Source organism: Miscanthus floridulus, chromosome 8, assembly GCF_019320115.1.
Source record: "Miscanthus floridulus cultivar M001 chromosome 8, ASM1932011v1, whole genome shotgun sequence".
Taxonomy (NCBI): domain Eukaryota; kingdom Viridiplantae; phylum Streptophyta; class Magnoliopsida; order Poales; family Poaceae; genus Miscanthus; species Miscanthus floridulus.
The window spans coordinates 198,647,512-198,660,598 of NC_089587.1; the positions used below are offsets into that span (position 1 = coordinate 198,647,512).

At 47.3% G+C, this 13,087-nt stretch overlaps 1 protein-coding gene across 1 annotated transcript; it reads left to right on the top strand.

The window, feature by feature from the left end:
- Nucleotides 1–3,027: 3,027 nt before the first annotated feature.
- On the top strand, nt 3,028–5,801 carry LOC136477888 (scarecrow-like protein 27). The gene has a single exon (XM_066476145.1). The coding sequence runs from the start codon at nt 3,332–3,334 to the stop codon at nt 5,450–5,452; it is 2,121 nt and encodes a 706-aa protein (XP_066332242.1). The 5' UTR covers nt 3,028–3,331; the 3' UTR covers nt 5,453–5,801.
- The last annotated feature ends 7,286 nt before the right edge of the window (nt 5,802–13,087 follow it).

Genomic DNA, 13,087 nt, shown 5'->3' on the forward strand with positions numbered 1-13,087 from the left:
CTACGGTCGTCGCGGGTTGACCAGGCGGAAACCGCCGTCGCGCCGTCGCGAGGGCCAAATCTATCTGGTTTACAGAGTTAATAGACTACGCGTGTCTGGTTTTCGAGTTAGAGGGCTAGAACCAAACTGTTGCCATAGTTGGAGGGCCAAAAACGGACTTTTTCCTCTCTAGAAAAGGAAGCGATCATGAATGTAAACTTGATGCTAATCTGAGCGGGATATGGATAGATGGTCAAGTACGAATAAATCACCACTTTGACGTCAATTCTGCACAGGCAAAGACAGAGGTGGAGAACCAATCAACCAAACATAGGTGGGAAGAGCATAGTGCTTTGATTCTTGACGGTGTAGACTGAAAAAGGATACGGTGATGCATGTAGACGAACAACCCCACGACCTGAGTAACCTAGGCCGGCTAATCCATATAAGGCTTTGTTTGGCTGCACATAAATCAACTTTGATTTGTGTGCAGCCAAATAAACCCTAAATAGATAAATAATCTAGGTTGGGTATCGTGGTTTCAAATGGAAGGAGAACAAGAACTGTTCGCATTCTCATTGATTCACGGCAAATAATCTGAGAGCAGCAGTTCCAGACCCGGGAGAATTTGGAGACAGTTTTCTTTGTTATATTTTATTCATTCACTGCTGGTTACTGGACGGAGTGGAGACAATTTCCATTCCTGTATTTATTCAAGACATGGCAGTGGGTGCAGCTTTGGAGGGAGGTGGCGGACGAATTTGGGTAGACTGCATGTGTACATGCGCAGCCTGGTGCACTGAATAAGTGATGACGTGGCTGCAGGAGAGAGTAGCAAAATCATACAGAAGATACGCGGCCTAGGCCAAGAGGCAAGTGCGTCACAAACTCAGTGGCAAATATCGGAGGGTGGAGCAGGACACGATCGGCTGCCAATTCAAGAACGCTAGCAGCTAGCAGCTAGCACAAGGAAGGGCGGAAGTCGTGTGGCGTTAAAACAAGACGGTACCAAGAAGAGGAGACGTTACTACATGCCAATGGAAGATGTGCGTGGTACGTCTAGATGATGATGGGTCACACAACAACACCGTCCTTACATGACGTCGCGACTTTTTAGGCCACATTCCTTCTCTTATAATTCGTATTTTTTAGTTTATTTTTTTAGCCAGAACAGTTTTTTTTCTCTCACAACAAATCAGTCGGAACATTATTTCGGTTTGTTTTTTCAGCGAAGTGAACAAGGCCTTAATTTGAATGCACTAATAAAGATAATATCATGTTAAATTTCTTTATATTGTTGTATTAAGTTTGCCAAGTCTATATTTGCATCATTGTTCTTCATTGGGAAGTCGAGATACGCAAATCTTTTCCATTCTGTTCACTTCAGAATCCACAGAACTGTTTGTACGTGCTAACCATTATAATTTTATATATAGGCCAGTCCCCTTAAACCTATATTCTAATAAGTCTTAAAGGGTCATTGCCTATGTTCCCTAATATCTTTAATGTTTTTAAGCCCGCCAGCAGAATGGAAAGATGCGACATCAATTAGTGCCATATTGTTTGTTGATTATCGAGGTATCGGATTCTCCTCTCTATATATTTATAACACCTTCCAAGAAAAGAGCACTAGAACTATTATTCCATGAGGAGGAGCCCCTATATTTGGGAACTATATTTTGCATCGTCATTGTAGTCCATAGGCGGAGCTAGCTAGGTGAACAGGTGGTTCATGGACCACCCTAAAATTTAGCTCAAGGTTAAACTACAGTAGATGAGCTCTTCAAAATCATAAAAATTACACATGCACCACTCTATAATTTGGTTTTACATCTATAGTGGACCACCCTTGCTTACGCCACTGTTGTAGTCTATTATCGCTACGAAACATCTCACTCTTGTGATCTTGCATTGGAAGATGGCATAGACTGCTTCAATAACTGCACTCCAACGTCAACAACATCACTTTTGCACCAGCCTCTACAGACATTCGGTGGTTATCATTGTACAAAGTGTCACTACATTGTGTTGGGTTGCTACACTGCATCTACCGAGTTCGACTACATCAACGAGATTTGGTCATACCCGAGTAACAGCGTCACCGGTGCCATTCCGCTTAAGGTAAAATTTCTAACCTTTCTATTATGGTCTGTTTTATTCATTCCAGTACTACCTTTCATGTATGCCTAATTTTCCAACACTAACCAAACTATGAAATTAATATAAAAATTTCTTAAGACTCATTGTTCTTTGCCACACCTTTTAAACAACTCAAGTACATCTGATACAAAAAGATCCCCAATTTGTAACAACGCGTTAACTTTGCATGAAACTCAGAACAATCCCGAGAGGTTAGTGATTGAAAAAAAAAAAGTTAGACCGGTCCAATAGTCCATGCCTGAAGTCGCCCCTTTTTTTAACCATTGCGACAGGTACTTTGGTGGCCACACTTGAGGACAAAGGCTTCAAGACGTGAACGGTGAGCAGTAACATGTGGTCAAGACGTTTTTAGCCATACAGTACCCAGTCCACCGCGTAGACGTCATATGATTGGAGTCTCGCACGTACTACTGTTAACCGAGCAAAACAGTCGTCAAAGCGACCCCCAAAGATTTCGTGCAGTACATTTGCATTGACTGTCTGGACGCACTTCAATAATTTTGCTCTCCACACTCCACACCATAATTAAATACTGGTAGTATAATAATAATAAAAACAAAAATCCGTGGCTTGGAAAGTACCAGTAATATAATAATATAGAAATACAGGTACGCTACTTTTTAGAGCTACGGCCGAAATTGTACCTAAAATGTAAGTAGAGTACAATATATAGAGTACGTACAGTATATACTTCTGATTAGGCTTATAAGTCCGTATTTTTCTATGGCAAGATAACAATGCTTTCAGCCATCGCAGTCGTGCAAACGGAGTATAGCGGAAAAAGCTAGTGGTAGATTGAAAATGATGGAGAGACGGGTACTTTTCAAAAACCTTTTTTTATGTTGCACGCATCCAGGGGCAATGGCATTAGAGAGAGACGAGGCCACAGAGCAAGCAAGGAGAGAGAGAGAGCGGGCGAGACCACAGCATAGCAGCTTGCAGCAGGGGAGGAGAGAGAGAGAGAGAGAGGCCTGGAGGGAGCGTGTGAGTTGGGAGAAAACTGAGCAGAGGCACAAGGCAGGCAAGGGCACGCGGTGCTCCTGCTTGCCCCTACCTCCTTCCTGTTCTATTACTCTCGCACGCCCAGGCCAAGGCCCGTCCCCCTCATCAGGCCATCAGACGCACCGCGCCAAGAATTCCTCCACGCCGCGCCATCCCGGTTTGCCCGGTGAGATTATGTGGGATTAGGTAGATGAGGGCGGCGCTGTTCGGTGCCCAGCGGAACGGGGCTGCGGACCTCGTCGGAGGCGAGAAGACGCTGTTCTGGCAGGAGGGGAAGGCGAAGGCGCTGCTGGAGCCGAGGTTCGTGCTGGACTGCACGCGGAGCCCCAGCCCCAACAACTCAACATCGACGCTGTCGTCGTCCCTGGGCGGCGGCGCTGCGGACTCGGCCGGCGTGGCGGTGGTTTCGGACGCCGCCGAAGCCACCAAATGGGGAGCCCCCGGCGAGCACGGCGGCGGCGGGAAGGAGGACTGGGCCGGCGGCTGTGAGCTGCCGCCGATTCCCACCGGCCTCGACATGGGGATCGGCGGCGGCGGCGACAGCTGGGACGCCATGCTCGGGCTCGGCAACGCCGCTGCGGCGGGGCAGGACCAGACGTTCTTGAACTGGATCACTGGGGCCGCCGGCGACCTGGATCAGCCAGGGCCGCCGCTCCCCGTGTACCAGCAGCCGCTCCTTGACAATGTGGGGTTCGGGTTCCCGGCGGCGGACCCCCTGGGTTTCTCGCTCGATCCCCACCTCGGCGGCGTTGCCTCGGACATGTCGTCCCCTGGTGCGGTGTCGCACGCTACCAACAGCGGAGGCGGTGGCAACAACAAGGCGTCCTCGGCCTTCGGCCTCTTCTCATCGGAGTCTGCTTCCCTCCAGCCGCCGCCGCCGCCTCCGGTGCTGTTCCACGAAGGTATCGACACAAAGCCCCCTCTTCTTGGTGCGCAGCCGCCCGGCCTCCTCCACCAGTACCAGCACCAGCCGCCCCCAGCCACAACCTTCTTCATGCCCATCCCCTCCTTCCCCGACCACAATCAGCAGTCGCCACTCGTCCAACCACCGCCCAAACGTCATCAATCCATAGATCTCGCCCGGAACCGGCTTCTGCCGCCGCCGGCGGGGCAAGGTCATGCCTTTCCACCACTAAATGGCCCTGCTCCATTCCAGCTCCAGCCTTCGCCACCACCGCCCCACGGGGCGATGAAGGCGACGGCTGCGGAGGCGGCGCAGCAGCAGTTGCTGGACGAGCTGGCGGCGGCGGCAAAGGCCGCCGAAGTTGGCAATTCCATTGGCGCGCGAGAGATATTGGCGCGGCTCAATCACCAGCTTCCCCCGCTCGGGAAGCCGTTCCTCCGCTCCGCCTCCTACCTCAAGGAGGCCCTCCTCCTCGCGCTCGCCGAAGGCCACCACGGCGGCTGCCACCTCACATCACCACTCGACGTTGCCCTCAAGCTCGCAGCCTACAAGACTTTCTCTGACCACTCGCCCGTGCTCCAGTTCACCAACTTCACCGCAACGCAGGCGCTTCTTGACGAAATTGTCGGCAGCACATCGTCCTGCATCCATGTCATCGATTTTGATCTTGGTGTTGGAGGCCAGTGGGCTTCGTTCTTGCAGGAGCTTGCACACCGCCGTGGCGCAGGTGGTGCAGCTCTGCCGTTCGTCAAGCTCACTGCCTTTGTATCGGCTGCTTCCCACCATCCACTGGAGCTGCGTCTTGCGCGTGACAACATTGCACAGTTTGCTGCAGACCTTGGAATTCCCTTTGAGTTCAGTGCAATCAGTGCTGATATGATCAACCCTGCAGAGCTCATTTCTGCCACTGGTGATGAAGTTGTAGCTGTTGTCCTCCCGGCTGGTTGCTCTGCTCGTGCACCACCACTGCCAGCGATCCTTCGGTTGGTGAAACAGCTGGCTCCTAAGATTGTGATAGCCATAGACCATGGCGCTGATCGTGCTGATCTTCCGTTCTCACAGCACTTCTTGAATTGCTTTCGGTCTTGCATGTTCCTCCTTGATTCGCTTGATGCTGCTGGCATTGATGCTGATTCTGCTGGCAAGATTGAGAGGTTCCTGATTCAGCCAAGAATTGAGGATTTGGTGCTTGGGCGGGGCAAGGTTGACAAGCCAATTGCATGGAGAAGTGCATTTGCAGCTGCTGGGTTCACGCCTGTTCCACCCAGCAATTTGGCGGAGGCACAGGCCGACTGCCTCCTGAAGCGGGTGCAGGTCCGTGGTTTCCATGTGGAGAAATGTGGGGTCGGGCTCACACTATACTGGCAGCGTGGCGAGCTTGTCACTGTAGCAGCATGGCGGTGCTGATCAGCAATCGACGCCTGTGCGCACCAATATTTCACCACCATTTGCTGGCATCTTCAACTCCAGTAATGTGTATTTTGTCTTGCAAAGTGTTGCAAAGTAAACTAATATATTGGTGTTGAACCCTTAGTGTTGATTATCTTTGCAACTTATTAGCTAGAACTGGTGGATTTTTAGCAATGTTGGTGTCAATGTCTCTAGTGTAATGATGTTGCTCTAGGTTTTTACCCTCTACTTGCTCTCGGGTCAATAGACATTCTCATGTCATTTGAAACACTGCTTGTGAGGAGAGGGTATAATTAACCTATCAAATGTCTATGGTACGGTATTAATATGTGTTTCGTGTTTCTTATATCTGTTCTTGTTCTTCCTATGGTATTTTCATTGTGCAGTTCAATTGTTGGATCAAACTTTAATATGTCCTGTTACCTTATCTGCAATTCGCTTCAGATTGCTAATGCCATCAATATTTGGGTCTGACTTTTATTGGACTCAAGCATTCAAAATTAGTATTGTTGCGGACAATTATTTCAAAAGGTTGGGCACTGGTCGTGCTTACAGTTTGAACCAGCTGCATTGGAAATAGTAGAACTAAAGTTTTGTTTCAAGAAAATAATTAGAGATTGTTTAGAAGTTTACTGATTGACATAGTGCATCTCTATTTGAGCTGTACTCGTAATGCTCCATTCCTAATGTGGAATTATGAGGGTTTATTTGAGCATAGGGTATGGGTTCCTTGTTGAAACTATCTTGGAATTTAGTTCGATGTAGTTAGAAGGAATTCTTTGTTCCAGTTGGGTTTCATGTGAACTATAACACCGGACTTGTCAAATAATGAGTCCTGGCATACATGTTTTTAGTAAGCTAGTCACAAATGGTAAATATGGTACTTAAGATGTTCCTTACAATAGGAAACACACCAAGAAAATGAAGCATCTGCAAGGATGTAAATTGCTACTTGTTTTGTTGACGTGCTAACCCATTCACACTTGACATACCATTTTGTTATATTTCCACAATACACTTGATGCCAATAGCGCATGGCAATCACAAAGGCACATGCATTTTGTTCATGGGCTAAGCTTATTAGGATTTAGGAGTAGGAAGGTTTTCTCGGTGGCGTGCTTGAGTCGGCTTTTTTTTCAAACTGTGGGTCAGCTTGTTGGCGCCTTGATTGCGACTCTTGGCATTTCTTCTTTGCCACACTGACTAAACTTATCATTCTGTCTTATCAGTCATGGTATAATATTTTTAAGATCACAATAAATCAGCGAAGAGTACTTTTTAGCCTGGCTTTTCAGCTAAGCGAACAGGGCCTTAGGGTTGTGAAATGTGTTGATTGCTCTTGAACCGAATCACATGTAGTACAAGTTTGCTAGTGTCTTAGCGTTTGCTGGGCACAACGACATAATTTTGGATTTTGGGACCCTTTGAGATCTCTCTCTCCCTGTTTAATTCTTAGGCCTTGTTTAGTTAGGTGAAATTTAGGAATTTGGTTACTGTAGCACTTTTGTTTTTATTTGGCAGTTGGTATTCAATCATGGACTAATTAGGTTCAAAACGTTCGTCTCGCGATTTCCTACCAAACTGTGCAATTAGTTTTTTTTTTGTCTACATTTAATGCTCCATGCACGTATCGTAAGATTCGATGTGATGGCTACTGTAGCACTTTTTAGGAAAACTTTTTGGGAAAACGTTTAGTTCCAAAAAGTTTTCCCAAAAAGTGCTACAGTAGACATCACATCGAATCTTGCGATACGTGCATGGAGCATTAAATGTAGACGAAAAAAAACTAATTGCACAGTTTGGTTGGAAATCGCGATACGAATATTTTGAGCTTAATTAGTCCATGATTGAATACTAATTGCCAAATAAAAACGAAAGTGCTACAGTAGCTAAATTCCTAAATTTCACCCACTAAACAAGGCCTAATCTGCTTCCATGATATACTACTCTGTACCGGTACTATCAATCCATCATGGGATATACCTAGGGATGAAAACGGATCGGATACGGACGAATATCACCGATATTACATTTGTTTTCATATTTCTGTCCGGATTCGGATTCGAATACGGATAGTGTCAACTATGTCGGTTATGATACGATTGGATATCGACATCATAAATATGCGATTTGAGTATTCGGATACGGATACGGTATCGGATGTTGAATATCCGGACTCGGATACGGACAGATCTCAACCCCTCTAAATGGATTCGGTTTCGAATACGGTCGGAAAATATCCGTACCGTTTTCATCCCTAGATATCCTCTAATTAGAAAATATTTTAAAACTGTTCTATTTTACCTGCTACTGGTCGATTAGAAAAAAAAAGTGGGGTTCTGAAAGACCCGGACAAGAAAACCGGCACGATTATTTCTAGGGCCAGTTTCATCCCCTGCTCATCGCTCACATGGCTGTGTCTCCTCCTGGCTCTTCCCAGTTCGGCAGTTCCTCCGTCCTGTTTCACATTCTTTGCCTCCATGGTCACCTGCCCCTGCATGGCTTCCGCCCACTTACCGTATAAAAATCTTGTCAGCTGTACTGATTGTACTAAGCTGAGTGAGAAGATGGTTTTTCTCGAACAAATCTAGGATTTGAAAGCTTGGAACCTACTACTACATGTTACAGGTGTGACAGCGGAGTACATGGCCAGCTTACATTTTTCTTCTCCATGGATCCCTTGCACTGAAGAAAGTCCACGGCTTTTGCATGAGTGAGTCCCAAGGTCGAAACACATGTTTTTTTTTTTGCGAGACCTACTTACATAAGTTTGACGGATAAGCCATGGCTGAAAGTACTTTTGACTAATTTATTGTGAGAAAAAATATTGTTCGTTGGCTGAAAAAGTACGGCTTATAAGCCAAACGAACAGGGCAACAAACGCTCACATACACGAGCGCACACTCACATCTATAAACGCACGCACGCACACCCTACCTCTACGAGCACCGAGAACTGAGTTTTGGACCGACAAATTCGGACATACACGAGCGCACACTCACCACACCCTACCATTATGACTACCTTCCAAGAACTGAGTTGGACCCGTAAATCCGATAAATTTCGAGATTGACGAAGTCACCATAAGCGTCTCGCTATCGACGGGCACGTCGCCTACCACTGAAAGAATAGCGTCGTTAAATCCTGTAATAAATACAGAAAAACGCGAGCATCCGTGTCAGGTCGAGGACTTGAACTCGGGTTGGTAGATTCCACCACAAAGAACCCAACCAGTTGAGTTACGCTCAGTTCGCCATGGTTTTTATTTTCATTGCATAGAAAAAAGCATTTCAAAGAAATCAACATCGAATGAACTTTACAATATAGAGAAAGTATTTGAAATACAATGCTAAAAGAGGTTTAAAAAATGAATCCCATGAGAGATTATATCACTTTCATTTGGACCTATTTCGTGTAGCTCCTTCCCGCTCTGACTCCCGCTCTTGCTTCATGCTCCACTAGCTGGGGAGCCGGCATAGCAAAAAAGTATAGGCTTCTTCCGGCCAGGACCAAAAGGTATTGGCTTCTCCCGGCTTGGCCATATAAGCATGAGATCTGGTCTATATGGTTCTATGTATATTACTCTATAAGGGTCTATTTGGTAGAGCTTCATCTTTATTAAAAATAGCTACAACTATAGCTTCTTTTAAAAAAATAGGTTTTCTGGCTCCAACTTCACTAGTTAGAAAAGTGTAAAACAACTTAACCTCTAACCATAATATCCTTTCCCTTTTTTCCTTTTTATTTTCCTTTTCATTTTCATCCATCATTTTTCCTCTCTTATTTCTTTTTCCTTTCTATTCTCTCTCCTCCTTATCCGTCTCCCACTGCACGCCAACTCGCCTCGCGCGGATCTCGTTTTTGTCTTCGCTTTCTCCGCCACGCCTGCACCATATCCGTCTTTGTCGCGCCTGATCCGTCTCCTCCGCGCCCATGTCGAAGCCCTCTCGATCGCGCTCACGCCATCTTTGTCATGCCCTCTCCGCCAAACCCTCCCGTCACCTTCGTCGCACGCTCTCTTGCCACACACGCCATGCTGAAGCAACTATCCAGGAAGAAGTCGGTAGGTAGGGCCACAGGAGCAGCCATGTTCACTCGCATGCGTCTGCCAAGGGAGTCGGAGGAATATGGTTTTTTCAAGCTCCGGTTGTGCCCTCCACCTCTGGTCAGCGAGATTTTAGGGGCTTCTCACGTGGAGCAGTTTGATGGGAGGTGTCAGAGATATGGGCCTGGGGTATCCTCACCGACCATATATCTGGCCCATCAACGGAGGACGATAGAGGAGGAAGCCCGCGAGGACTAGGCGTAACTACCAACTTGGAGATCACGACGTATCAAGGATATCTGCTGCCATCACAGCTATGGTAGGATAGAACTGATTTGTTATAGCCAACTAGGAATCCAATACGTAGCGCCGATCGCCCTCGTTGTAACCCTACCCCTCTGCCTATATAAAGAGGTGTAAGGGCTCCGCGATCGTCACGTCCACCACGACATGTCGCCTCATTCCAATCTACCTCATAGCTAAGAGTAACAGCCCTCGTAACCAAGCATATGAATACAAGAAGAAGTAGAAACTAGACGTATGGCTTTTACTCGCTTCCTGAGGGCCCGAACCAGTATAAATCTTTGCGTCTCGTGTGTAACCATCTAAATCAATCTATGCGATCACGTTGCTAGGCATTGCTAGAGCTAAATAATCCGACAGTCGGCGCGCCAGGTAGGAGTCTTTTGCGTTCAGATTAATATTGTGTTTCATATGGGAATCATCATCAACATCGATGACGCCGCGGAGAGGATGCAGCTGGGCGAGAAGATCACCTTCGGCAGCCTCGACTTCATCGCTGACCAGTTTGGGGACTTGCATCTGCAAGAACCCGAACTACCCATAGAGGAGGAGGAGCCTCCCCTGATCTGTGCATTCTCCGCTGGATTGGAGGAAGCTGTGAATGTTGGGCCCTGCGCTCTCGCCCAACATCTCAACCGCTACTGACGTGACGTCTTCACCAAGCTCGGCCGAGAGAGCGATCTCGAGGCCACCCTTTGACTCTGGGAAGATCCAAGCTGGACCCCCCGATCAGATCTACAATTGCCACCCGATCACTTCCTTTCTGGCTTCCTAGCTAGATTAAGGAAAGCGGCGGCAACCTACTCTAACTAGCTTCAACAAGCCCTGACGGAACCCGCCAAACCTCGAACCAAGGATCACCCCATCTGTGGTTCTCACTCTCCCGAATGTTTCGACGACCTGGTTACCCAGTTTGTCGGGATGATCGCCAACGGCGACGAAGATATGGCTGACATACCGGAAGATTTGGGACATGCAGAGGACGATGAGCCTATCCCGGATCTCGATCTCGACGAGTACGATCAGTTCCTCCTTGACAACCTAGATTTAGAGGATGAACTACCCGAAGAGGAAGACACTAAGTCCGAGGAGCAACCCAAGTGTTACATGAATCTACAAGACCCCGAGCCACCTCGGGAAGCACTCAAGAAGCTCACGCTCGAAAGCGCCACACCGCCATCGGGTGACGTTATTGTATCAGACTCCCCATATGAGACCAACGACGAAGCGCGCCTGTGCCTCCTTCGTTAGAATGATGATCTTGAAGTGGAGAACAATCACCTTCACCGGCAACTCAACCAGTCTCTTGACACTCAGCAGATTCAAGTTGAGTACACCCGCCCCGCGGATGGCCAAAACTTGGCTGATTGTCCCTACGGGACTGCTAGGATGCTTCAATTGGCTCCCAGGGCTGAACCAATGACGCACTCGACAACCCAAAAATCATAGTTCAGTCGAGATACTCCCGAAGCACGCCACAGGCCTACTCCGCGCGATCGTCGACAATGCCTTCTAGGGACCAGGAGACGACCAATGGGAGGACCTAGAGCATATCGCCCCCCTAACCTGATCTACGGCTAGCTAGGGAATGAGCAAGATGCTCACTTGTTGATCAATGCATAGAAATAGGAACATGATACTCGTGGCCCGGCCCAATATTCGATAGCTCCCGAGAAGCAGGCTCAGCCACCGATCAAACTCAAGTATACCATCCCGAGAACAGCCTCGATCCCTCATAAGAGATAGGCTTATCGAGATATGTTCAAAAGGATCATGAACAACCCATGTTAGAATCATGGCTTCGTTGTGACCCACCTTGCCGAAGATTGTCTCGCTTACCACAAGCGTGTCGTTTTGGAAGCTAAAAGGCGGACATACCAAGAAGGGTACTTGGGAGACCATGACGATGATCAAAGCCCCTATACGGTTGCTAGAAGCTCCATGCTCATCTTCGGAGTCCCTCAAGCCTACCAGGATCGAAGGTTGCAGAAGCTAACTCACCGACGGATCTATGCGACCGCACCGACCGCCCTGCTATACCTACGATCGAATTGATCATCCGGACTAGGTAGTTGAGGTGGGTTGATTCTGTAGGGGACCACCATGTTCATTCACTTAAAATGAGTGTCATCCACTTGAATAGCTCAATTTAAGCAAACCAACCTCGACAACTCCCCTAGGAGCGCACTTGGCAACTCCTCTTCAGGATTAGGTTGAGTATCATACCACGATAGCCTCCACAACTTAAGATTAAATCTCATCATCGGAGTACTTAATAATCCAGCGAAAAACATATATTACAAGTCTTATTGAATTTAACAAGTTAGTCATACAACCTTAAAGAAGACATTGATTCAATGCAACCATATGTAGTGAAGACCAACCACTATTTTACCAACTACAACTATGACATACACTCTCACTAGTAATAGGTAGTCGCCTTGCCCATGGGTGTCACTACCATAGCTTGGACGACTCCTGCCATTCATCCACTTTGCCACCAACGACGGGGTGAGATAGCCGCCAATGTCCTTTACCTACAAAACAACTTAACGACAGCACCATGAGTACATTGTGTACTCATAGGACTTAATTCCAACATATAGTATTTGGTGGATGCATAGGGTGATTATGAGGCATTTGTATAAGTGCGAAAAGCAATGATGTTCATTAAGATTATGACATGGTATGCTCAAATTTAGAATTAAAGCTTTTATCATTGCAACCAAGATGCTCATAGTCCATCATCCATCAACAACGCTACCATGGGTATAGAAAGTAGGAACAACAGAATGATTCCATCCTAAGGGACTTTAGGATTTCAAGACTCTATAGAGGTGTACAACTGTACCCACACAGAAGGACGAGACTCACCACCATACCTCGCGCATGAGAGTAAGGGTTGCCTCATGCCTTCAATCTTTCCCTAATCCGGCCTGAATGTCACATGAAAGGTTTGACTCGATGCCCAGGTTAGGTTTCCACCATCTTCCTAGTTCCTTGGGTCAGGTTTTTGTATTGTAATGGGTCCCCGGTTCATTACGTACACCATCTTCCCGGTGCCATCCCCCTTGCCAGTTTCATGGATAGACAAGTCACAATTAGTTACTTGGCGTGTCGACACCATCCACGACATGTGGTCTATACGGGTGGTTACTCGGACTTATGTATCCCAATACACAGTCCTTACTGCTCCACGAGCTATGTCGTCTGAGATCCCACACTCATGGCGACCAACCCCTCGCTTGAGCAAGATGGGGACGAGCATGTAAATAAGTACAACA

Bases quoted from the DNA above. Each gene is read 5' to 3' on its own strand.
- LOC136477888 (XM_066476145.1), top strand. From the start codon at position 3,332: ATGAGGGCGGCGCTGTTCGGTGCCCAGCGGAACGGGGCTGCGGACCTC.